Genomic DNA, 24,821 nt, shown 5'->3' on the forward strand with positions numbered 1-24,821 from the left:
AAGAAAATGTGTGCAGAGCTTTTTCTGAAGTTCTGTCTGTTCCATCTGCTTCTTGTTGGGACGAGTTGACTCTCTACAGAACCTCTACTGTAGGCCTGCTAATAATTAGCATTTTGTAGTTGTTTAAAAGGTACAGTCTTGAAGAGAAGCTGTTAAGGCACTCGGGCTGTGAATTGTTGTTGGAAAGAGGGACATTGGCTTTGTGAGAGTTCATGAGCTGTTCACCATACAGCTGCTTTCTTCTAACCTAGTGGGAGTGGAGCTTGAAGCTAATTACTGAGTTATAATTTCCCAGCAGATTACTGCCTGAATGTGTACTTGATACTTCTTTAAAATTTTCACTAAGTGATGCTTTTCCTTTCTCTGCTTTTTTTTTTGGTAACCTCTAATATCAGCCGTTTTGGCCAATGGGAACTGGAATAGCCAGGGGATTTTTGGCTGCAATGGACTCTGCTTGGATGGTACGAAGTTGGTCGCTTGGAGCCAGTCCTTTGGAAGTTCTTGCAGAGAGGTAATGGAGAAAGTGAATGCATTTACAGTTCTGAGTCCTTCAACATCTCATCATTCATTCCAGTTTCTTCTAGTACAAATATGTAGACAGAATGGGAGATACAGACTCTCACTGTTTTTAGAGAATGCTTGAAGGTATAATTCAATTGAAGAAAAAATATTTCAAAGGAGTCGATAAACTGAAGTATATGGAGGAGTAAGACATGTTGCTATTCTTGGTCCTAGTTTTAAAAGATTAGATGAGGAATCTTTTCTTTAGGTGCTTATTTACATTGCATTGACAAAGTGAGCCCAAGTTACTGTCACCATCCCTGCAGTAGCAAACCAGATGAAAATGTAGGTGCTTTTAAAGTACCAGATACGAAAGTTCTTGCCATCTCCTATTGTCCTGTAAAAACTTTCTCTTATTTCCTTTTAAGGAAGCTGTGACCTGCTTTTTTTCATGTTGTCCTTGGTCACTTTGTTTCATATAAGCCAAACAGTATCTTGTCTCTTTTGAAGTATTGAGTTCTTGATGTTTTTATCAGCTTTGCCTGAGTGTTGTTTTGGTGACTCAAGGTGCTCACTTGGAGATCAGAACTCAGGTAATTAGAAGATGGAGTAAGTAAAACCAACAGTTAGTAGATCCAATTTTAAACTTCAGCTACTGCAGCTTCTGACCGTCAGGAACCATAGTATAATTTCTAAAATTGCACAATGGCACAATTCATACTTAAAATTCCATTTGTTTGAATTTAAAAAATCAGTGAGGAAAATAATGTTACTGTTGAAGCCAGACTTCCATCACCTTTCCATTTGCCACTTCAGACAACAGTAAGATCTTCTCTGAGCTTTCTCTTCTGCATACTGAACCAACTCAGTTCTCTTGGCCTCTTCTCACAGCAAGTGCTCCAGGCCCCTCTTCCTGAGCCCCTCCTGTGTCTCAGTGTCTTTATTGTACTGGGCAGCCCTTTCACTTATGCTTAGTGTACTGTTCTCTTCCTTCCTTTGGAATTCTGAAGTTGCATTGAAGTGCAGATTTTAATATGCTTATGCTGACTCTTAGCTATGCAGTGTCTGAAGTGGTTAGATTTCTGATTTGAATGTTTATCTCTCCAGAGTTTACTTAGCCATAGTAGTAGTGATACATCTCTTTAAAAAAAAACAAAACAGAACAAAACCTCAAACCAGCCAAAACAAACAAAAAACCTCAAACCACCACAAAGCCTAAACCAAACAAACGAACCAAAACAAAACCCCAAACTTTTTTTTTTATGTTATTTTCCCAAGGGAAAGCATTTATAGGCTGCTGCCTCAGACCACCCCAGAGAACGTGAGTAAAAACTTCAGCCATTACAGCATTGATCCTGCCACCCGATACCCCAATATCAACGTCAACTTCTTGCGGCCACAGCAGGTAGGTCACAAATGGTGCTTCTCAGCGCTTGTGATCTGCAGTGTCTTTCCTCAGGTGAAGCTATGTCAGTGTTTTGGGAACAGACAGTGATGTGTGTATAATATGGAAGCAGTGAAAGGCAGATACATCAGTCCAGAGTAGACTTTTGTACTTGAACAGATTCCTTTTTAGGAATTTTTGATTTTGGTAATTTTAGCCATGATACGATACAGGAAACCAATAAATTTATTTTTGTGTGTGTGCATGTGCATTTTCTTTGTAATAATCCAGTCCAGCAGTCTGTCATTGCAATTTGATATCCACGGAGCAGCAGCAGTCGGCTGGACTGTTCAGCGCTGATGAGCTGATCCTTACTGTTGTGAGGCTCTTGGGGTGGGATTTCTGCTACCTACATGTACTTGTCTTCTTTTTTGTGCCTTCGATGTCTCCTTATTGTCCTCTGTTATTTCTGTATGTATTTGGGGTGCATGGCATGCTGATCATCTTAAATGTTTTTGTGTGACATTTTAGGTACGCCACTTGTATAATACGGGAGACTTGAGAGACATTCACCTGGAGATAGAGAACTTTGTGAACTCCAGGACACCAAAGCTGACTCGAAATGGTAGGCCTGGCTGCTGCCCTGTTCATTTTGGTATTCTGGAGCTGGGTCAGTGCAGGAGCTAGAGAACAGCAGGGCTCTAGGGTATTATTTAACCAGTCTCTGCATTTAGAAAATGTGTCTAATAATTGTTTTGTCAACAGTTTGAACTTACAATTTTTCAAGTTTCCATTAGCATGGGAATTTATTTTTGTTTGCCTGTTTTCCTTTGCCTTATAATGCTGTTAACTTTCTAAGCATATGTGCTTGTACAGGCAGTTCTTTTCACCTCCTTTATCTATAAAAATGTCCTTGCTTAAAGTGCGGAAGCCTGGACTGAGTTCACTCTAACAATAGACTCAATTCTTACAAACATAGCAGAAGGTATTGCTTGTGCAGTCTTGCATGTTCCTGCTTTCCTTTTCTTAATCTCATCTCTCAACCAAATGAAACCTCACTTTGCTTGCATTATTCTGAGAGCTAGATGCCTTGTGATAAGCATTTCAGTATCTGTCTACTTGTCCTACCCTGAGGGGTATGTCAGTCTTTTCCTTTTGCATGCCTTGTCTTGGATGCCCACATAGTGTTTTGGGATTCTCAGGGTGGCTCTTTGCTGCTAAGCCTCCCTTTCACTGCTGAATAGCTGTGTAGTCTCTGCTCTTTGCCCTGCAGCCACATCCCTTTAGGCTGTAATCTCATCAGATCTTCTGGTAAGACAAGGTCAGAACAGGTCAGTGCTTTCAAAGGAAAGTTTTCAAGGGAAAAGAAGAAGTTACAGAAATACATTTGTAGTTCTTCCTCTAGAAATGGTATATCTGGGCTTTAGAGAGCATTGCTACTGAATGTCCTTTTGATCGTATTTAACAAGCCTTTGCAACTGTTTTATATTTCCTGGGGCTCTTTTACGATGGCTGGGGTGAAAAGTCTGGCAAGTTACAACTTAGATAATTACTTTTCAGCAAATTAAAAATACTTTCTTGGATTTAAAATGGGTATGATAGTATATTTAAAAGAAAATAAAAATCCTGTCTTCCATTACCCATTGTAGCAGAAGTTTGTTTTTTGCATGAAGGTTTTGTTTGTTGGTTTATGGGATTTGTATTATATTTAGAATTTGAGCTGTTGTGCATTTGTACTTTAAAATGTGCTAATTTTTTTACAGAGTCTGTAGCTCGCTCTAGTAAATTGCTCAGTTGGTGCCAGAGGCAGACTGATGGGTATGCTGGTGTTAATGTGACAGATCTCACAATGTCATGGAAAAGTGGCTTAGCTTTGTGTGCCATTATCCACAGATACCGTCCAGACTTAATGTGAGTAACTGGCTGCCTCAAATAACTGGGAAGGGCAGGAAATGAGTGGTATTTGGAGATAATAATATGGAGTTTGAGGCAATGCATTTGTGACTTATGAAGAAATGGATTCAAATGAATTCAATTAAGCTTCATAGAAACCAATGTTCAGTGATTCACTAGCGGAGTGGAAGGTCATGATAGCTTGATGAATTTGGAAATAAATGTGTTGTTGTTTTCCCTTCTGGATGAATTGGCAGAATTAACCTTCAAATTGGTACTGAGAGGAAAGCATTATTGACTGACACATTTTATGTGTGCAGAGAGTAAGGAACAGTTCATAGCTTCAGTTAAGTCTCTCCTGAACAAGTGTCTGCATGGGCCTTTATAAATTTCCTGTTGAACAAAGCAACTCTTTTTAAAGCCTTTCAGGCTGCTCTTTTTAGAAGTAGTGACCCACAGCCTAAATAGAGACGTTGTTACTGTTTGCATGCTGACTTGTTGGTTGGATGAATGGCAGAGGTGTCCTCTTCAGTGATATACTGGGTAAAACAGTGCCCGGATTCTAGAATGGGAAAACACTGGCTGGAAGAAGTGACAGTAGCAAAGACTCTGGTACTTTAATCTGAAATGTCTCCAACTTCCCAAAGGGACATCAGAAAAAGTAAATTCTAGAGCTGTACTTGTAGGCATAATCCACTGTAAAACATACTGAGAAATTGTGGAGTTATTCCAGTCTATATGCACTGAAGTACTTCTACATTGGTGTACTGGAGTTAACCTGAGCTACACTGCTTAATAGCTCTATAACTTGTGGAGAGTTCAAACAGCTTTTTAAACAGTTAATGTAACTCTCTACAAGCTATAGCCTTTTATATAGTTACACAAGTTTTGGAAAAATCCAGCAGGACAAAAATATGGATCAGTCAAGAAAAAAGGGGACAGAAAGTGAAGATTTAATTTAGTTGCAAGCACACAGAAGATTTTATGTAGGGGAAAATGTACAGTCTTACAGCAAAAGAGGAAGTGAAGATGTATTTCAGAGGGTAATACTTTTTAAGAAGTGAAATCTAGGTTTGTAGGAGGAGCAAACAAATTTCAAAAGAATATGTTTGAGCCAAAGTTCACTGTAATTAAGTAGCATCCACTTTGCCATGTTGGTGGCAAATAAATTGAGGTTTCGAGTGGAAAAAAAAAATAGAGATGGATGCCTGAGTTCTTTCAGAAGACTGGTTTCTACTTGATTCAATGCAAGGCCTCTTTGTGCCCTTTGCAGAGACTTTGATTCTTTGGATGAGCACGATGTGGAGAAGAATAACCAACTGGCCTTTGACATCGCTGAGAAAGAGTTTGGAATATCTCCCATTATGACTGGAAAGGAAATGGCATCTGTTGGAGAGCCAGATAAGCTGTCGATGGTGATGTACCTCACACAGTTCTATGAGATGTTCAAAGACACCATCCCCTCTAGTGGTAAGCAGTTTGGGGCACTTCTGTCAGATTTAAAGGCTGCTCCAGGGTGAATGTGTGTGCTTCAGTTACCTTCAGGCTGCTTGTGCTGAGCACAGAGTAGTCACTCACTGTAGCTTTACCTTACAAAAAGTTGACTTGTTACTGATGCTGATAAAGACCACATTAGCAGCAGGAGTAAAATAGAGTTAATATACAATAATGTCCTCAAAAGTTCTAAACTCACTTCACTACTAGATAAGTTTTCTGCTTTCCTAATGTTGTTAGGGGTTTGTTTGTCTTAGCTAGTGGTAGGTGCCTTGCTAATAGTTGTTGAATAGGTAATTTCAAAACACCAGCTGAGTTTTATACATATTTACCATCTGTGAATGGTGAGAGTAACTTCAGGCCAACGAGGAACAGAACAGCTTTGATTAGGACTGGAAGATGTAATTACCTAACCCAAATCAATATGGCCAGCCTTTAAAATTGATAGTGTTACAGCTCTTTATTACTGATGGTCTTAAGTCTCATGTATACATCTGGTGAGGGGAAAAAATTGGTTTTAATAGCCTTTTAAAAATCTCGTATGTATCAGGTATTATTTCTAAAACTCTGGACTCTTTTTAGGAATAATGATAATCATGCTCTTTAATCATGCTCTTTAAATATAAAAGTAACACAGTATCTCTTATGGGTGGTTATAAACCCTGAGAGAACTGCTTTGGGCAAAATGAAAAAGCAGAATAGCTGAGAAAGGTATTAATTCTAGACATCAGTAATTTTGTACAGAGAATTTAAGAAAAAGACTGCTATGTTAAAAAGAATCAATGAGTCCTTCAGTTGTGTATTTAATAACAGCACCACAGAAAAAACTTCATGGAATTCCCTTGTTCTGCCTGTTTTCACTAACAGACAGCCTGGACCTGAATGCAGAAGAAAAGGCTGCCCTGATTGCCAGTACCAAGTCTCCCATCTCCTTCCTCAGCAAACTGGGCCAAAGCATCTCTCGGAAGCGCACTCCCAAGGTAACCAGGCACAGTCCTGGGGACACTTGTGTCTGGCAGGCTGCTGTCCAAGCAGTGGTACTAAAAATGCAGGTGTTAGTGTGTGTTTGCAGGGATCACATGTTCACCAGCTCCTGGTATGGGACAATACATGACATAACTGCAGAATTGCATCTGTAGTATGTACTCACAGTGGTGCCTTTCAGTCTTAAACTCTTAGCCTTGTGGTAGTATTTTGGCATATATTTCCTCTTGGAACATAGTTACTTGCTCAGTTTTCAATGATTTGAAAGTGTTGAAGAATTGTGCAGTTGAAGGTAAGAATTCCCTAAGGAGTATCTAGGAAAAAATCCCTTTTCTTAAACAAATGGAGAATGAGCACAGTGAATTAAATAGGCTTTGCAACTAAACTGATTAAGTGCACTGATGACAGTTATCTCAGCCCAAAAAGGTATGAGAGTTATTTTTTTTTCTTTCCCCTACTCCTTCTGTTTTCAGGACAAAAAAGAAAAGGAACTGGATGGTGCAGGAAAGAGGAGAAAAACCAGCCAATCTGAGGATGTAAGTATTAAAGTGAGAGCTGTCAGGGAGTAAAATAAATGGTAGGTACCTTGTTCTCACTTCAGTTCTTTCATTTTTTTGTATCCAGGCAGGGTTTATGTAGGATTTTTTAGATAAAATTTAATTCTTCTTCAGAGGTTACACTTTCATGGTATCTTTAGAGCAAATGTTTTACTGATGCTTATGAAAGAACACTACATAACAAATGAAATGTTGCAGTTCCCTGATGTTCTGTTTTTATTGCGAATTACTATGGTTTGATGAGGACATCAACACTCGTAACTTTTTAGTGAAGTCATGCAGTATTGTCAGAAATTTGATGCATATTTGAATTTTAGCCTTGGTTTGTGCAAAAAGCACCCACTTCCAGTATGCCCCATAAGGCAGTCTTTCAAATTCAGTGTTTGTAGCCAAATGGGTACAGGTGAATTAAAATTCATGCTTTGAGTTTGTTGGTTGCAGGTGGGCCTTTGGTATATGTCAGGGCCTTCACAGGGGTGTTTCAGCTGAGGTCTTTTTGGTAGGTAAGTGTATCAAATAAGGTTGAAAAGATAAGTAAAGTTTAACAGAACATTTGCTGACTTGCCAAAGGAAATTAAAATCTGAGCTTTCAAGTGAGGCTGAGAGATTTGTTATCTATAGTGTAAAGGGGTGGAAAGGAAAAGGTGATCTGGTTGTGTCTTGTTAAATTTTGATGTCACTGATTGTTAGGAGGACCTCCCACGAAGCTACAGAGAAGAAAGGCCCACACTGGTGAGTGCCCTGACAGAGAGGAGAATTGATGCTGCCATTGGGAATCAGAACAAAGTCAAGTCCATGGCAACCCAGCTACTGGCCAAGTTTGAAGAGAATGCACCAGTGCCGTCCTCAAACTTACGAAGACAGGTAGGAGATGGATAATAAACACCTTTGTTTTGGAATTGTAGAGGAAAACCACAAATAAAAGCATGCATTCCTCAAGACTGGATGCTGGTGTTGCTTTTCTACTTCAAAGGCTCTCCTAGAGAAGAGCAAAGTTTACCCAAAGCTTAAAATTTACAAGTACGGGGTGGAGAAGAACTTCCTAAAAAAAGTGTTATTTCTCTGTTATTGCCCTTATTATGTAATTTTTCACAAACATATTACCAGCAATTTAGTTTCTTTTATAACTACTATTGCTCTTTAAAAGCTTTCCAGGAATGTTCTGCTTATACTGTTTAAGAACAATAATTTAATTTCTGATTTGAACATTTTCATATCAGGTTACATCTGTTTGTTCTTGTGAGCTGTGATTAAGCTTTATATGTGTATGTATGTGCAGCAGATAAATGCCTGGGAGTTTCTTGGCAATCAGGATGTTTGTGTCATTCCAAGTGAGGCTTGTTTGTTATCCAGGATGGTATCTGAACAGCTGCAACTGCAGAGTAGTTGTCTTTGAAGTTAGATTGAGTCCCTTGGAGCTACTGCTGGCAGTGCAGTGTCAGCAGGATGAGGCTCAGTGTGGTTTAAGTGCCAGAGTCCTTGCTCTGCTGCATAAGTCCATCTCCACAGCTTGTGCCAAGCTCTGTGCTGCCATGGCCACATCGTGAGTGGGACCTGACCTGGCTACTTGAAAGCCAAGTCATGTTTGTCTATGTTACACTACACACCAGCATTAGTAATGTAACATGATCACAGTGGTGATGCCTATACCACCTTTTACCAATCAAATGTTTCTTCAGCTGCTACACATTGGCTGGAATACGCAGCCAATGATTTGAAGAAACAATGAAATTAAAGGAAAGGTCCAAAAATATGTGAAGTTCCCCATTTTTGGATGTTTTTTTCCTTTTTATATTTTACTTGCTAAATGAATTCCCCCTACCCTATTTTTTTTTCTTAAATGTTTGTCTGTCTTACTCTGTATTCCATTCCTATGGCTTTCTTTGAGTTTCCTTCACTATTTTATCTTCCCACTTTCCCTACAACCTGCATGCAGCAACCTGTCCTGCCTTATCAAGAGCGTGTTCACAGCCAGCCATCCAGCAGACGAGAGCAGGGCCGGCTTGCTCCCATACCCCAGTGGAAACAGGTAAAGAAACTCTTTCTGACTACAATGCATTGCCTGCACCCAGCACCAGCTATCACTGTCGTGTTTTTAAGCCAGTCCTTTTCCAGCACCTAGTCTGAGTACATTATTTTAAATAACTTGCAGTGAATAAAGTCAACATCTCCCTTTGGTAATGATGCATGGTTGAATGTTTCAAAAGTATTTAATCAAATTTGCCCTGCCCTCTTGTGCTAGTTTCAACTCTACCAAGACTTTTGTGGATGTTGGAGCAGAAATTTTTGCTATAGAATTTCTAGATTCTTCTGTTAGAAAGAAATAAAGGAAACATGTAAACAATTATGGAAACTCATGAGGTAAAAGATGTCATACTGTCTATGACATTAAAGCTCTTCCTTGGTATAAACAGTAAAATTGGTTATCAGTTTTGCTGTTCCTATGTGAAATCTTAGATGTTCTGTAGTTGCAGGAGACTTTACTGTGGTTTCCCTTTCTTTAATGACACTCTCTTTAATGCAGCTTTCCTTGCCAACCTCTCAGACTTGTTGCATTGCTGATTCCTGTGTTACTGTGAATTCAGTAAATTTTAGGTTTTTTTCACAGAGGGGTTCAGAATAGGGACCAACAGCAGAAAAATCAGCAGGTATCAAATTTTATTTTCTCCCCTGTGTTTTGGCCCATTGTCATTGCTGCTGTCTTTCAGCCATGCACTTTTCCAAAGCTAAGGCTTCTGGCAGACAATCTTTTCAGGCATTTAGGGATACTTATCTCCTTCCACTGTTTCCCTGTGCAAATGGCCGCCTCGTGTTTCTGAGGGTGCTCAGAGGTATTTTGCTGACAGCCATAATTTGGAGAAACATCTGCTTCTTTCTGGCTGTAGTTTAATCAGAGCATACTTCAGAGTCAAGAGGACGATGACACTGGTTTGGAAATGCACTGTTCTTGATGAATATGGATTCATGGTGATCTTCATGTCTGAGGCATTCAGCACAATTAATGCTGCATGTCATGACTGGTGCCACGATCTGGAAGATTTCTCTTCAAGGAAGAAGACCTAAGCCCAGGGGAGTTGTTGTCAGTAGGACTGTCAGGATGCTTTGGTTCCCTCAGTGTTTGTTGTTTTACTTTTTTTTTTCATCAAAATCTTCTTTATAGGCTAATGAGCACTTTGAGATGGATTCACATCATTCATGATTAAGGCAAATTTTATTCCTCAAGAATACTCAGCAAGGGGGGAAAAAGAAACCTGATGCAAAAAAAGCTGTACAATATTGAGTGAGTTGATGAGCGCTGCTTATAGTACCTCCTGGAAAAAGGAAAATTGGATTGCACTGCTGTCTCTCTCTGTTCAAACAAATGAAGTTTTGTGTTTTAGCACTTGGAAAATACCACATTCCTGCACCCTTGAGATTTATATTTGAACTTGTTACTGAAACTTTATGAAGGCTTTATAATTAAGCATTTATAGTGAAACACAAAAGTTCTTATTGTCATCCTTTTGTCATTGATAGAAAAAAAGGATAAATTTTTATTTCCTGCTTTTATTAAGAGGATTGTTCTCCTCACCAGAGAGCAGTTTGTTGTTTTTGTTTGTTCTTGTTTGTACTTGCGCTACACAACTTAAAAAAAATTTTTAAAAGGGAAGAGAAAATCCTTCTGCTCTCCCTTGACTTCAATAGCATCTCTGTATAGGAAGCAATTTAGGGCATATCTTTGAAAAATCTTTCTGTAACAGTTTTACTTTCAGAGGATTTAAATTATCTTATTCAACCCTGGCAGTGATTGCCTTATGTGGATGATTTCCCTCTCAAGATTACACATGGAGATGATCTTTCCTTGATTGACTTTACTGTGTCAGCAGAAGATGATTGATTCCTGGGTCCAGATTTCTTGCAGGATTTGCAGTGCTTTTGTAATGAAACAGTATAAAACCAGGTCTCACGGATGCAAAATCTGCAGGGTACTGTAGGCTCAAAACCCCAGTTGATAGGGTCCCTGTTCCAAAGGTTCCTTGCAGTTGGCCTGGGGAAGGGAAGAACATGGGTTGCCTTCATTCAAAAGCCATGGACCTGTGCAGAGCCATTTGTTCTTGACTGAACAGAGACCAGCTGAGACCACTGAGCCAAGCAGCCAGCTTTGCCAAGCCTGGACAGAAACCCCTCCCGCAGAAGTTGTTGCTGAAGCAGTACCTTGGCCTGGCTGCTGAGATTTCTGGTTCTGGCAGAACCTGAAAGCTGTGAGACTGCACCTTTTGATGGTACTGGACTGGCCTTCTGTGGTGACATTGGGCACTGTGGCTTTATAGCTCATCCCTGGGTGCCAGACTGCCTCCAGGGAGGTGCTGCTGAGTACCAGTACCTGTCACTGCACATGCTGTAAAGGATTAGTATTGCTTCTGACAAGTTCTTTGGGGAGGATGTATGTTTGCTAAAAGAGCTGTTCATGAAGCTTTTGGGAAGGTTTCTCTTTTGGCACAGGTGTTGAAGTTCATGAGCAGAAACTTCTGCTACTGACTGAATATATCACATAGCAAATACCTTCTAATGGAGAGTGCTTTGAAGAGGAGCAGAGTAGCTCCTGAGGGGACAAAGAGTTGATGTGTTACTGAGAGAAACCACAGGTTGCCTAATGTTCTTACTAGCTGGCAAAATGAAGCTGAGCTCCTCTCTTTGGGAGAAGGGCAGTTATTGACAGGTTTGGTTCTTCCTGTCTTTTGGAAACTGCATAGAAGAGGAAAGTATACTGAAAAAGCATCAGAGTGTTTGCAAGGAAGAGAGTTGCAAAGGAAATGCTCTGGGTTGGACCCACAGTGTTGATGGGAAATTTGCATATTGCCTGCTAGTGCCTGTCAGATGGAATTCCTTAGCTGTACTTGCTTATCAGTTTAAATCTGGAATCTCACTATTGACCTTGACTTAATTAAGAGGTATGAGGTGAGCAGTGAGCTTGTAAGGCAGGATTCCTCTGTGTGTTGTATAGGTGGGGTAGGGGTGGCTTACTAAGCCAGAATTCCTAGAAAGAGTGAAATCCTGGCAGAATCTATTCGGAAGCAGTTTTTACTTTCACCACAAGACCTTTAATGCTGTCTTTCTTGCTCTTTGGAAGGTCTTGCCTTTTCAGGGGGGTTAAAAACCTCACCTATCTGCTCCTCACAGCGTTCACAGGATACAGTATGGCCTGCATCCCTTGTGAATTGGATTATAAAGTTGGATTTATTGAGTTACACTTTGAAGTTGTTGACCTGCGTTGCCAAAATTGGTTTTGTGTTCTTACGTGCACCGCAGCAGCATCTACTAATGCACGAAGATATTGTGAAGTGAATGTGCACAGTGGAAATGTCTGTAATTTTTTTATATGATGGTATTACCACCTAAAAAGGCTGGATTGTGTTTCATGGTGTGGTGGTTGGTCTCCTCAAACCAATGCCTGCTTGTATAAGAACATCTTCCATCATGTGCTCCGTTGCTTTCTGAGCCACGCTGGCTGCTTTTGGGAAAGAGCATCTCAACTGGGATCATGAAGCCATTGAGAGCCATATGGTCTTATCCAGAAGAGGATCTGACTGGGCATGGTGTGAGAGACAAGCCTTTGAAATGGAATTTTGCCCTGGATTTCCAGACTCTCAGCTTATAGCCTTCAGCAGTCTTCTGCTATAGTTCCAGAGGTCTCCTGTCAGCAACAACTTGTGCATGTAATACATAAGCTTAACTCATGTTTGATGTCTACAAAGGTAGCTGTAAGATGAAGATCCTATGTCTTTTGGTGCACATCTTTTCTGCCTTTGGAGATCTGCTGCTTATTCTTTTGAGATCATTCCCTAAAGTGTGATAAAGAGCAGTAGTACAAACTTTGCAATAATTTTGTTGGAACTGTGTTTTTTGAAGATAAGAGATGACCACAGACAGCAAGAGTTGAAACCTCAACAGGAGAGAACTTAAAACACCAATGATTTCTGCAAATACTGCTTTTTTACCTTAAATTTTTACTTAAATCTGTTGATTATTTTCTGCTTTCCTGTAGTTATCCTTTTCTTTGCATGCTCAGAAATACATTCTACTGGAGGACTGACTGATCATGTTTCATGCATTCATACAATATTATATTCTGAGATCTGCCTTGCAGAAATAAGCAAGTTTGTGAAAATTTTGACATTTGAAATGCAAACTTGGCCTGGACAGATGAAAATCCATGAGCAGCTCTATGGTTGAGAATGTTGCCATGCTTTCAGTTAGAAATTAGTGACTTCATAGCTAAGCCTTTGAAACAGCATATAAATGTTCCTCATCCACTGCAGTGCAAAGTCTTACGCTTTAGTTTAAGCTGCTTGTAACATCTGTTTGAGATAGAGGAGTGTATTATTTATTTGTTTTGTTGAAAAGGAAGAGAGCACCCAAACAGATGTTAGTGCCAGCTCATCTGCAAGGGCAGTAATAAACATCTGTAATATCCCTATACCACATGCAGTTTTTTTGAGACTTACCTAACAGTGGCTTTGGGTACACAACATTCTTTTTTTTTTCCCCAGTGCAACCATTTCCAGATATGCTCTGGTGAGAACTTAAAAGGCAAAATCAGGCAGAGGACACATTAATAAGCAAGAAATGGTGGAGAAAAAACTGCATAGTAAGGAGGTACAGCACTAGAAGGACATGTTTTCTGGTGTGTTAAATTGAGGACATGTAAGTGCGCTGTGTAATATGCAGACTATTAGATACAGCTACATTTATCTATAAACCAGCTGGATTTCTGTTCTAGTAGAATATAGTACATTTTAGCTTGCCTGAGATGGTGTAATGTCTGTAAGTTAAAGAGGAGGGATCTGAAGCTGGGAGCAGAACACTGTGAATTGTATTACTAATGAGCTGCAAGCAAGAGTAATTAGGTCAATGGGATGGATATTTTTAAGCATTGCAAGGCACAGCAATAAGTAATTTTTCATGAAGCAAGGAGAGCAGTATGGAGAGTTCCAAGTTTTGCCTTTAACTGATTGTAAGACCTTGACTCAGAAGCTGTTGGTGTAATTGCTGAGTGATACAAGTCTGTGTTTGCTGCCTGTCAAATGTGATCATGTGGCTCTGGATAAGACCTTGGGTCTCTCAGCTTCAGATACACCGTGGCTTTAGTTCATTTGAGAAAGGTGTGAGCCTAAGATCATGGTCTCAGTTCATGCATTCTGGCCTGTCTCACCAAACCACTGGTAATGTTACCTCTTTTCTACTGTTATTATGATTTTTTTTTTCTTTTTCTGTTTTAAAAAAAGATGAGGCATAAGGAACGTTCTCGGACCTGCCCCAAAAAAGTGATCATGCTCTCTTCTTCCACTCCATCTTCCTCTCCACCGTATCCCAGGCAGCAGGTGATTCCCTCTGCATGCTCTGTCCCTTTCTCTTCATTGCTGCTTGTACCAGTGACTGGATCAGTTACCAAATAGCTTATTTACAAATACATTTCCAATTTTCTTTCAGATGCTGATAGGGCTTTCTCAACCTGTTAGGTTAGGAAGATAGGGCAGCACTAGCTCACTGGAAGCATGAAGAGTCTCCACTGGAGACTCTGAGATTTTGCTGTAGGCAAATTTTTAATTGCAGTAGCCTTTTTCAGTTTTGAGGTGCAGCAAAGTAGAAATGAAATGTTTGGAGTAATGCAGGGAAAGAAAATTAAACTTTGTTCCATCTCCACTCTCTGTTTAAATAGGTGTGACTGAAAATTTGCCCTCGTATCCATGTAACTTTTTAGGATTGCTTCTATGAAGTGTTTTTTGAGTATTGTAGTGGCTTGCACATGTCCACTGTGGTCCTTCTGTTTCTCCCACACCAGGCTCTTGTCTCACAAGCGTTTGTGTTGAGTCTGTCTGACTTTGAATCTGGAGCAGTGAGAGCTGTTCTGAGCACAGTGTGTAAATGTGCATCCAGATGTTTGTGCACATGTATCTGTTGTCCCAGTTAAATATTACCTGAAACCCTTTAATATTTCTGTCTTCTTGTATATTGTCATTGTGTTTCTTTGAGTTGTATCCTTTTAAGTTATTTGTTTCGTTTTCCTACTTTCAAATCTACTTCTTGATCAATCCTGAACTAGACGTCCTGAAAAGGCAGTTGCAGTTCCATAGAGCTGTCATGACATCGTGTAAGGATTGTACAAATGAATTTCCCCAGAGGTGGAGCTCTTTGCTGAGCTCTTGTATACCTATAAACTCTGTAAAGGAGTATTACCTTTTAGCAGAGTAGACAAGTTTTATATTTTGGCAGAAAGTTGGACTTGCCTTATTGCTGTGACTTCTAGAATTGTAATTACACGTTGCAGCTTATCTGGTGTAATTATTGTCAGCCTCCAGGACACACATTCTTTGCTGCCTCTGTGGTGTCTGCAGGACAGATCAGGTCTGCCTAGTGATCCCATTCGAAACTGTCCCAACAAAAAAGGGGGTTGGTTTTCTGCCACACTCTGATCAGCATACTTCATTAGAAAGGTACACAGTGGACATCTAGGTAGAATGGGTGAGGAAAGCCCTTTTCATTAGCACAACCTGCATTTAAACTGCAGTGTAATGGTATCAGATGATGTGATAGCTAGGTGCCTTCCTCATGTCAAAATCCTTTGAAAATGTTGTTGTATACATTATATGAGAGAAGAAAGGTTTTTCCCCAAGCTTACAGGTAGAGGAACTAAGGCAGTTAAATGCTGAGTTTTACTTTCTAATCTATAGTGTGGGATTCATTTTCCATGTAGAGAAATTAGTTTTCACTCGCTAAGGATCTGGTAGCTCTATATTTTCCTTCTGTCTCCTCTCCAAGTGTTTGTTTGACCTGTGTCTTTCTGGTTGCCTAGTTCAGTCGTGAAAGCCAGCTACTGCCAAGTGTATTTTGACCATTTTCTGTGTTGTGTCCTGTAGAAGTTTTCCTTCTTTTAACTCAGGAATTTTTACCCTCTGTGCTACAGAACTGATGTTGCACTCAGTTGAGTGATCTGCTTTTGGAGGCACTCTTTTTCCTTAGGAATGATTTTTGTTTCCCCAAGCTTGTCTTGGCCAAGGCCTCATAGCAAGTCAGATGGATCTGTGTCCGTGTTACACTGATGTCTTTTAAAACCTATAATTCTTCTCTTCTAATGCGTTTATTCTGTCACTTCTTTTAAATTTTCCATCTCCTTCCTTTGAACTAACATCACCATATGAGTTATACTGAGTGGCTTACTATCTTTATTGCACTAATTTGATTACGTTGTAGTACTATATTGTTGTTTATTGACCTAATATGAATATATACTTTTTTAAAAAATTCCCTACAGGAGCTGACTTCTTATTGCCAGTTTTAGAATATTCTTAATAAACTATCCTGCTCTTATTATGGCTTCTTTTCTGCCTGCATCATAAGAAAAATCAGATACAGTGTGTTTTGATTAGGAAGTTGGTCTGTGATTGTTTTTAAGCTCATCATTTGTTGCCTGCAGAGATTCAGGGAACCTGGTGGCAGCTGTCCCGGGGAGCAGAGTCCCAGACAGGAAAGGGTAAAGAGCATGAACAAATGGCATGGGTGCTGATGACACAAAGCTGTGGTGGGTGTGTGCAATCCAGAGGGCAAATATAGGGGGTGGTGATCACACTTATCCTAATGCTGCTGTTAACACGCTGGAACTGCTGAGAGTCAGTCAGGAGTGATTCTTCCTGTGTGATATCCACATAAATGCATAACAAGCCTTCATCAGCAGTTTGCTATATGCTTTTATTTTGCCCTAGGTCTAGCACTTGAGCTCTTGTCATTCTTCTTTTTCTCTTACACCTCTTTAGTGAAGTATGCTGTGGCTGTGGCAGAACAAGAAGAGTTATGTTTTGTGCTAATTCATGCGAACATGGTTGCATTGTGTTCACTGCTTGCTTTCTGGATGGTTGAGCAACTGGCATTCCATCTTGCCTCCTACAGGCCAAAGTAAAAGGAAAAATGATGAGGCATTATTTAGTATAGAGACTTTGAAGCCTTCTTAACAACGAAATATTCAACAGTCTGTCTGAATGGTTCAGTATTATACAGAAGCATGGGAAAAGAAAAGATAGGCACTCAAAAGGACTGGTTGATTTGAATTCATATTGACAAATTAATTGACATTCCAGTGCAGGCTTTGAATGAATTAAGTCATAAATGGGAGGCAGCAATAAAACTGTTGCAACTTCCAGAATGTGTTCTAACAAAAGCCTCTTGTGGGCCGAATGTTTTCTGACAGGCAGTAGAAAATGGATACGTGTGTCTGCAATGACACAGAAGCCCACAGCTTTATAATAGGCCCCACTTTTAGTGAAAATGATCCAGTAGGAAGGAGTAGGTGGAACGGAAAGCAGCTTGAAAGTAGAGAATATTATTAATGCATCTGAATGGGAAAAGTGTTTCTTGTAAACTGGATGTGAACCCAGTTTTCTGTTCTGCATTGGAGGACAATTAGCAATACAGAGCAGCACCCTGGCATTCTTGACAGATCAAACCTCAAATTTCTTGATGCACATGTTTGTAGTTCCTGGTCCATTTACTTCTGTACTCCACAAACAAATTAGCTGAAGACTCTGTGATACTACAGTGATATTCCTGCCTTGTACAGCAGGCCACCTGCCAGGTCTTTTTTCATGTCACCAAATGCACCACACAACAGTTTAGGAGCATTGATATGAAAGACCAGAATAGCAGAGGTGTCAAATATTGTGCCTGGGGTGTATTGACATGGTAGTGCAATAAGAACAAGTAGGACAGTGAAGTTGCATAAGTAAAACTGGCAGCTTCTGTGAGTGTTTGATTTTGCTGTTCTTTGCTTTATTTAGACAGGCTCATTAAACATGCTCTCTTTGGCATGTAGAGTATTTACTTCACATATACCACCATCTTTAAAAAATTAATTCTTTCTCTGTGAGACCTGAAGTATATTACCCTAAAATGTGTTTCTGTACACAAAATCTAAGAAACAAAGAAGTACAGGTTTAGATATTTAAATGAAACCCTTGAGAACGGAGAACCATGAGGAACTAAACTGACAAATAAGGCTCTTTGTGCATGATAAAGCCACATTTTAAAATTTTTTTTTGATGGTAATGCCAGAGAGAGAGGCTGTGTGCTTGTTTGATTTTGGCTGCAGGAGTCCTAGGGAGAATTGTGAATAACAATTAATTCAACTGTTTTTTCTTGCCCTCCAGGGTCAAAATGTAGCACTTCATTAGGACAGTAGATACTGGGGAAAGAAACCCCAGTCTTCACATGAGAGCTTCTGTTACTGTTGTGCATGTGGATGTCCTACCTTTTGGCTGGCATTTTGGTGTCTCTTCCTTTTTGTGCTGGTTTGTTTACTTCCTGCCTCATTCCTCGTCTCGCAGAGATCTCCTCGTTTATTTTCTCATGACCAAGTGCCCATGAATGTAGAGCAAAGGGCATGTCAGCTGGCTGCCCTCCTGGAGTCCAGACGTGCACTGAGGCATCAGGTGACTACAGCCCTGCCTATCTGGTGTCCTGCAGCAGTGGGATTCTGGGTACAGGTGAAATCTGGGGTCAGAGAGAGAAAAAAATCACCAAAAGATGATGACCACTGCTCTACAGTCTTGTGGTTAAAACAGCTGTCAAGACTATTTTGTGTAGTGTCTGTAATTGACTTGCCAGTTCTTAGCTGTCTCCTTGTTTGGTGAGTGACCCTTTCTGTTCCTCAAAACAAAATACAAACAATGAAGGAAAAAGCAGCCTCTTGACTTCTCAGAGTAAATGCTGAAAACCAGCTGGGCTCTAGATCAAGTCATCTCACAGTGGTCATTTAGCAGTCAGTTGCTCACAAATTTTACTTGCCTCTAGAAGCAAGAATATTCACATTTTCCAAGCATAATTCCTGGCTCTGTAGTACTACTCTTGTGTCCATACTTCCTGTGGAATTGTTTCCAATGGCAGAGCTGGCAGTTTGTGCAGATTGTCTTTGATTCCGGTGTACACTTTTGGTTTGGTTTGGTTTGGTTTTGTGCTTAATTTTCTCTCCAGTGTGTTGTCTTTGGGATATGGGAGCATGCCAGTTTGAGCTGTGGTTTCTTTGGTTGCTCGCCCGTATCTCTGTTTTCAGTTATCTTCAGCAGTGCTTGGCAAACTGCAGAGTGCTTTTTGGAAAGCACCATCTACAGAAGTGATTCTTTTCATAACTTACTGTTTTGAGTTAACCATCCCAAATCAAGCTGGCTTCTTGAGCTGGAGCATGAACAGTCCCAGAACTTTTGCTGGTGGGCATAACTTTTGCAAGCCCTGCTAAAAAGAATTTTGTGACATCTAGGTCACTTCCCATTGCTGGGGGTTTTAGGATGCCGTCTTTTTCTGATGGTTAAAATCACAGAAGCTGTTCTCCAAGAAGGAACAGTGAACCTTTGGCTAGATTTGAAATTTGGGGACAAGCTATGAAGGCCTGAGTAAGAAGACTACTTTAAACATAGTGGCACCTCTTTGTTAATGGGTGCCATGACTTTTAATAGCTCGAGCATGGTCCTTAATGCTTGTGTGTATTTCCTTATTCACTTGAAACAATGATACAGAAATGAAGGTCTAGACCAAAACATGTTGCTTCTACCTTTTGTGGTGCTCTCTGGCAATATTAAGCTCCTTCTGAGGGTCTAAAAGATTACAGCATTTTGATGCAAATATAGAATTTACTTTTGAAATAGTCTAATTTCTGTATTGTGCAGAATTGAAAAGGAGGAGAGACTGAGAACAAAAAGTAAAGCATAAAGTGGGTAGGGCAGAGAGGAAAAAGAGGAAACAGATGTTGGAACAGTGCAAGCAATGATGGATTATGATGTGGGATTTAAGGGAAGAAAACAAGAAATATAGTAAGAGAGAGAAGTCTTAGCAACCTCTGACATTTTCAGAGAAGAAACTTGATTAAATGTTGATGTACAGAAAATTTTTGTATGAACAATTATATTTCCATAAATTGGGGAAATTGTGAAAGCCAAGCTCTTTTGCATTTTGCTCAGTAAATTTAATCTTGAGGTTAGCCTATTCCAGGGGGCTAGAAGTAGCTGTTTTCATGGGTTGTGCAGTTACATGACATTTAGTTTTCCATTTTATAACTAAAACCATAATTTATTTTTCAAAGAAAGCCAGTTATTTGACATATGCATATTTTTTTCTTAACAGACTATAATCTTTAGGAATGCACAATTTCTGCCAGTGCTGTTTGTCTGATACTTCCAAGTTTTGTTTTTTTCCTATTTATATGAAGTATTTCCTGGGAGATGGGCATAATCATCCATAGAGATAATGACAAGGGGGTATTAGAAGACCAAATTTTGGGTCCTCCTGCGAGGAACCAGTTTCAGAAGGATGCAGGTTCTCAGTCTGTGATTTATTCTTTGTCCTTTGATGATCAAGATCAGATGATTATTTTATATTGATTCATTCTTTTTTGGATCGGTGTTTCTAATCTGCTTAGAGTAAATTTTAGGTTGGAAATTTGCTGTTAATCACTGGAAATACATACAAGCTAACTTCTTTCTCTTCTATCCCCCAGGAGAGCAGACTTTTGGTTTATACAGTTAAAATGTAGAAGAGGTCTCACACGGCCTGAAAGATGATCCTAGTGCCTTGGGCCAGTAATAGAGAACAATGGGAGATACAGAAGGAGCAGAGGAAATTGATTTGGGGTCTTTGCCAGTGGCTGAGTTTGTTGGGTTACAGGAGGTTGGACATCTGTGGAAGTAGGTAACTGCTTCCAAATGGTCCTGAATAACGTAAAACCTAATAAAGAGCAAATTAAGAATAACTACTCTACCTCGCTAGGGAGAAAGTAAAGATACACTGGGTATTTTTCTCTAAGTTTTCCTGTAAGAGTCTTTAAAAAGTTGTTCTTGATGGTAGCCAGAAAGGCCTGGGTTGGGGGTTTCTTTTCATTTTCTCTCCTCTCTTGGAGGAGAACACATATGATTATGTTGATGTCTATTTTATGTTCTAGCCCGAGACGGAACCGTCTCGCCGATTCTTTGTTGACCAGTGGGAGCTCTCCCTTAGCCTCCGCTCTTCCAATCGCCCTTCCTCACCCTCATCCGACTCTCTCCGACAGGTAGCCCTTGCCTGAGCGTTCCAGCTGCACTCAGCTGCCTTTGCTTGCCAAGGACACGCCCCGGACCACGGCCAGGCTGGCACTGCTTCACCTGCAGAACCTCTGTGCATACTCGTGCTCAAGCGAGAAGCCAGAGGCAGCCCCCGTGCCTGGCACAGCTCGGTTGTTGGCAGCCAATAAAAGCAGTTTGAAACGAAATGTTTTTAACACTCGGTGTCCATGAGAAGTTTGTGGTGCATCTCACACTCAAACCAGGGGTTTTGAGCACTGATGGTCCTTCTGGCTTTGCAGTGAAGCTTTCTGGCTTTGCTTGCTGCTTTTGTTGAAGGTTTGGGCCAAACAACAGAATGTGTGTGTGTGTGTATGGTTACTGGACAGCGTGAAATAAAAAGTACTTTGGCTTTTTGGAAAATGACCGAGAATTTGAACTAGTTACTGTTTTCCTACATAAACAGCAGGAACTTGATTTGACCTAAGCTGGAGGCTGGAGCAAGTTCTTTTCCTCCTCTTGAAAATGTTGCAGAACATTGTATGTCTTGAAGACTTTTGACCATGGGAAGAAAGATAAAATGCTTCACTTAATATCCATAATTAGGCCAGATGTGATATATAGTCAAAAAGCAAAACAAATCAGAAACGCACAGCCCCGAATGAAAAATTCAGCAAGTAAATTTCTCACACCAAATAGTCCAAGGTACTGTGAGTTAATATTAACATATTCATTTTTTGAGCATGGAATTTCATATGTGCTGGCAGAAATTTAAACATCCTGAAGGATCTGCAGTTGAAGGTTTCAAAGCAAAACTTGATCGGGGAAACCTGGTTCAGCTATAAGGAAGATTTTCCCATGGAAGTGCTTGATCTCTCTTTTAAGAAAACTTTAAAAGCCTCAAAGGTCTCTAGTCGTTCAGAGGAAATGGAAAACTCTTGGCCAAATTATTATGATTGCCAGTTAAAAATCAATGCTGAAGAAAAGTTTAGAAGCGAGCAGCATCTTAAATGTAATGTTTGACAAGATATGTGTCATTGAAAAGCAACTCTGCACATACGTATGTGCACACATGAAGCCTGGAAAACTCTGAAAGACAAATCATTTGTTATTTCTTGCATATAGAAATACTGCAAGTGCTCTGCCTCTTGGAATGGAATCAGTAGACAGGTATAAATTCTTGGTGGAAATAAACCCTCATTACTGCAGTGACAAAGAGCTTAAGGAATTAGGACTGTAGTTGACAGCAGCAGTAATCTCTGGCTGAGCACTCCTTTTTCATAATCTTTTTCCCCAAAGCAGTACCCATTCTATGGTGAATTTCAGTTTTTGTGGTGCTTCCTGCTGTTCTCATGTCTGAACTTGTGAAGGTTTTAAACATTCCTAAAAGGCTAATAACCACATATTAAATTAGTTTTTAGTTGTGGGAAATAACTACTGTGCTTCAAGCAAGTTCTGCTATAAAGTAAAGGGGGTTTTAAGATACAGCTGTAGTCCTTTCCTTTTGTTATCCTTGGCATTTCACACTTGCTAGAAGCTGAGTGACTCTCTGATCCTGTATTAGCTAAGGCTCCAGCTAGAAACGTTCCTAATGCTGCTTAATCTGAAAAAGGGAAGTTGCTTGGCGTGCTCTTTGCTGCTCTGAGTCAAATCCATGGCATTTGCAGTGTGATTGAGCTGACATGGATGTAACCACCTCATTTTCTTAACCATGTAATTGCTGCCAACGGTTGTGTTTCCTGTGAAAAACACTTCCTCCGCTCCTGCAGCAATGAACTTGGCTTGCAGACACTCACTTGGTACCATCTAAGGTAACAGCCAGCTTGCTTGGACTGCTGAAAATACTGGAGGGTTTTTAGATATCCAGAGTTATGGAGTCAGTCTGTGCCCGTGATGGAGAAAAGCCAAGTCATAAAGCCGTGTTCAGGGTTGAACAAATATACGTTCCAGATGTATGCAGGTATGGCTTTAATGCATTGGATGAGGCTCTTCCATCTTTTCCCATATAAACTTCTGTGTACTTTTAGCACTGGAAGAATTAATATTTTTGAATCACTGTGAGTTCTTTAGTTAAGGACTTCTCCCTGCGCTGTGAATGCTCTGTAAATTGATTCTGTCCAGGTGCAAAGCATACAAATACACTTTTGTAATCAGCATGTTACATAGACTGTGTAACATGTCTTCTAAAAGATCTTTGTTTCTGATGTCAATTTTACCTGAACCTAAAGTCTTAACCTATATTTAGCCTCATCTTTTAGAAGTGTCTATACTCAAGTTTCCAGGGGCAAAATACCCCACAGGTAAAAACAAGATCTGCTCCCTTCATCATCATAGTATTTCTAGGACACTTAAAAATGCAAAATGCAAGCCTTCCTGTCCGTTCCTACAGGTGATCCTGGACTGTACTGGTGATTTCTGATGACACTGGCTTTGTTATTACTACTTGTCACTTCATATTGTCCACTGTCTTGGCATGATTTGACCTCTCTGCACCTTTTCACCGCCTAACCTATCATCATTCCAGTTATTTTTTTTAATTTGACTCTTTTTTTCTTTTCTCACATCACTCTTGTTTTATTCAACCCATCTGGTAGAAGTATATAAAGATGTACACAGGCGGAGTGAGCTCATTGGCTGAGCAGATAGCCAATCAGCTTCAAAGGAAAGAGCAGCCCAAAACCCTTCTAGACAAGAAGGAACTGGTAAGACGATGTGCTGGCGATGACGCGTGTTTGTGATTAGATGTTGTGTAGATCTGAAGTTTTGTGAGTGTCCAGTTGTTACACCACTGATGGAATCTGTCGTAGCTTTGTGAGAGATTTTTGTTTCCCTTTCTCCATCCACCCTCACTCTTGTCCTCATTTTCTTTGCCAAATATTTTAATCTAATGCCAGCGTGCAAAGGTTGTGCATAATTGATTGAGAAGCTGTTCCTAACACTTCTGTACTGCTGCTTTCTGGAGGAGACGCTGGTTTTGATAGTGTAGGTCTAAGAATTGCTGTTTGAGGGTGTTGTAATAGTTTTGCCTTTCTTCATATACCTCCTTAAGACACTGGTTTCAAGGTCATCATTAGTAGTACTGGTGTCCACTCATCTACCCAGAAATCGTTTTACTCCTGATATATGTAGGCATGGCATCCTAGGACCCTTTTTCCTGGACAACAAGGTTAGTTTTTGGTGTCCTGGTTAAAACCGTGAGCTGTGTCCGAGAACTGCAGCAGCATCCAGGTGCTCCCGTATCCACCACGTAAATGAGAAGAAAACATGACCGTGTGACCTCGGTGAGGCTGGACATACACACATTCAGCCATGCTTGTTTCTGTCCAGGGCTCGCTGAAGAAGGAGTTCCCCCAGAACCTGGGAGGCAGCGACGTGTGTTACTTCTGCCGCAAGCGGGTCTATGTGATGGAGAGGCTCAGTGCTGAGGGCAAGTTCTTCCACCGCAGCTGCTTCAAGTGCGAGTACTGCGCCACCACCCTGCGCCTGTCGTCCTACGCCTACGACATCGAGGACGGTGAGGGAAAGGGCCTTCTGCTCACAAGTCTCTTCACACTCCTGGGGGGGCTCTTTCGTTGCTTAAAAATTATTTGGTGAGTTAGGGAAGAGAGTAACTTCCGTTCCCAAGACAGCATCTCTCAAACTGTTGGAACTGCGTGGGTTTCCTGTGGCCAGGTCATGCCGGCAGCAAAGCAGCCGAGGTCATAGGAATTAATGTAACATCATAACAGCTGCTAGAATGCAGGGAAACAAATAATAGCTGGAGTTTTTAAAAAGCTCTGCAGGCTGAGTTTGAGGGCTAGACCTTTTACTCTCCTCATTTGACAGTATTTAAATAAAACTCCTGAGTGTTTAATACCAGTTAAGAGAAAATAGCAGGTTGGAGATAAATGCAGTCAGCTCGTTCTTCTTGAAGGTACCACAAACTGTCCAACTCTGTATGTTTATTTTAGATGT

At 40.4% G+C, this 24,821-nt stretch overlaps 1 protein-coding gene across 7 annotated transcripts in view; it reads left to right on the forward strand.

The window, feature by feature from the left end:
- Positions 1 to 24,821, forward strand: part of MICAL3 (microtubule associated monooxygenase, calponin and LIM domain containing 3) — a 163,057-nt gene that overhangs the window by 65,141 nt on the left and 73,095 nt on the right. For 4 of the 7 annotated variants that reach the window (XM_032107223.1, XM_032107224.1, XM_032107225.1 and 1 more), the window contains exons 9-23: positions 396 to 511; positions 1,780 to 1,906; positions 2,417 to 2,510; positions 3,649 to 3,796; positions 5,052 to 5,248; positions 6,140 to 6,252; positions 6,730 to 6,792; positions 7,504 to 7,677; positions 8,750 to 8,842; positions 14,079 to 14,174; positions 16,268 to 16,324; positions 18,168 to 18,272; positions 20,771 to 20,878; positions 23,462 to 23,569; positions 24,195 to 24,381. In XM_032107223.1, coding sequence (XP_031963114.1) covers positions 396 to 511; positions 1,780 to 1,906; positions 2,417 to 2,510; positions 3,649 to 3,796; positions 5,052 to 5,248; positions 6,140 to 6,252; positions 6,730 to 6,792; positions 7,504 to 7,677; positions 8,750 to 8,842; positions 14,079 to 14,174; positions 16,268 to 16,324; positions 18,168 to 18,272; positions 20,771 to 20,878; positions 23,462 to 23,569; positions 24,195 to 24,381 — 1,786 coding nt within the window. The remainder of the gene's footprint in view (positions 1 to 395; positions 512 to 1,779; positions 1,907 to 2,416; positions 2,511 to 3,648; positions 3,797 to 5,051; positions 5,249 to 6,139; positions 6,253 to 6,729; positions 6,793 to 7,503; positions 7,678 to 8,749; positions 8,843 to 14,078; positions 14,175 to 16,267; positions 16,325 to 18,167; positions 18,273 to 20,770; positions 20,879 to 23,461; positions 23,570 to 24,194; positions 24,382 to 24,821) is intronic. The other 3 variants (XM_032107229.1, XM_032107230.1, XM_032107228.1) reach the window with 2 other exon arrangements.

Source organism: Corvus moneduloides, chromosome 4, assembly GCF_009650955.1.
Source record: "Corvus moneduloides isolate bCorMon1 chromosome 4, bCorMon1.pri, whole genome shotgun sequence".
NCBI lineage: Eukaryota > Metazoa > Chordata > Aves > Passeriformes > Corvidae > Corvus > Corvus moneduloides.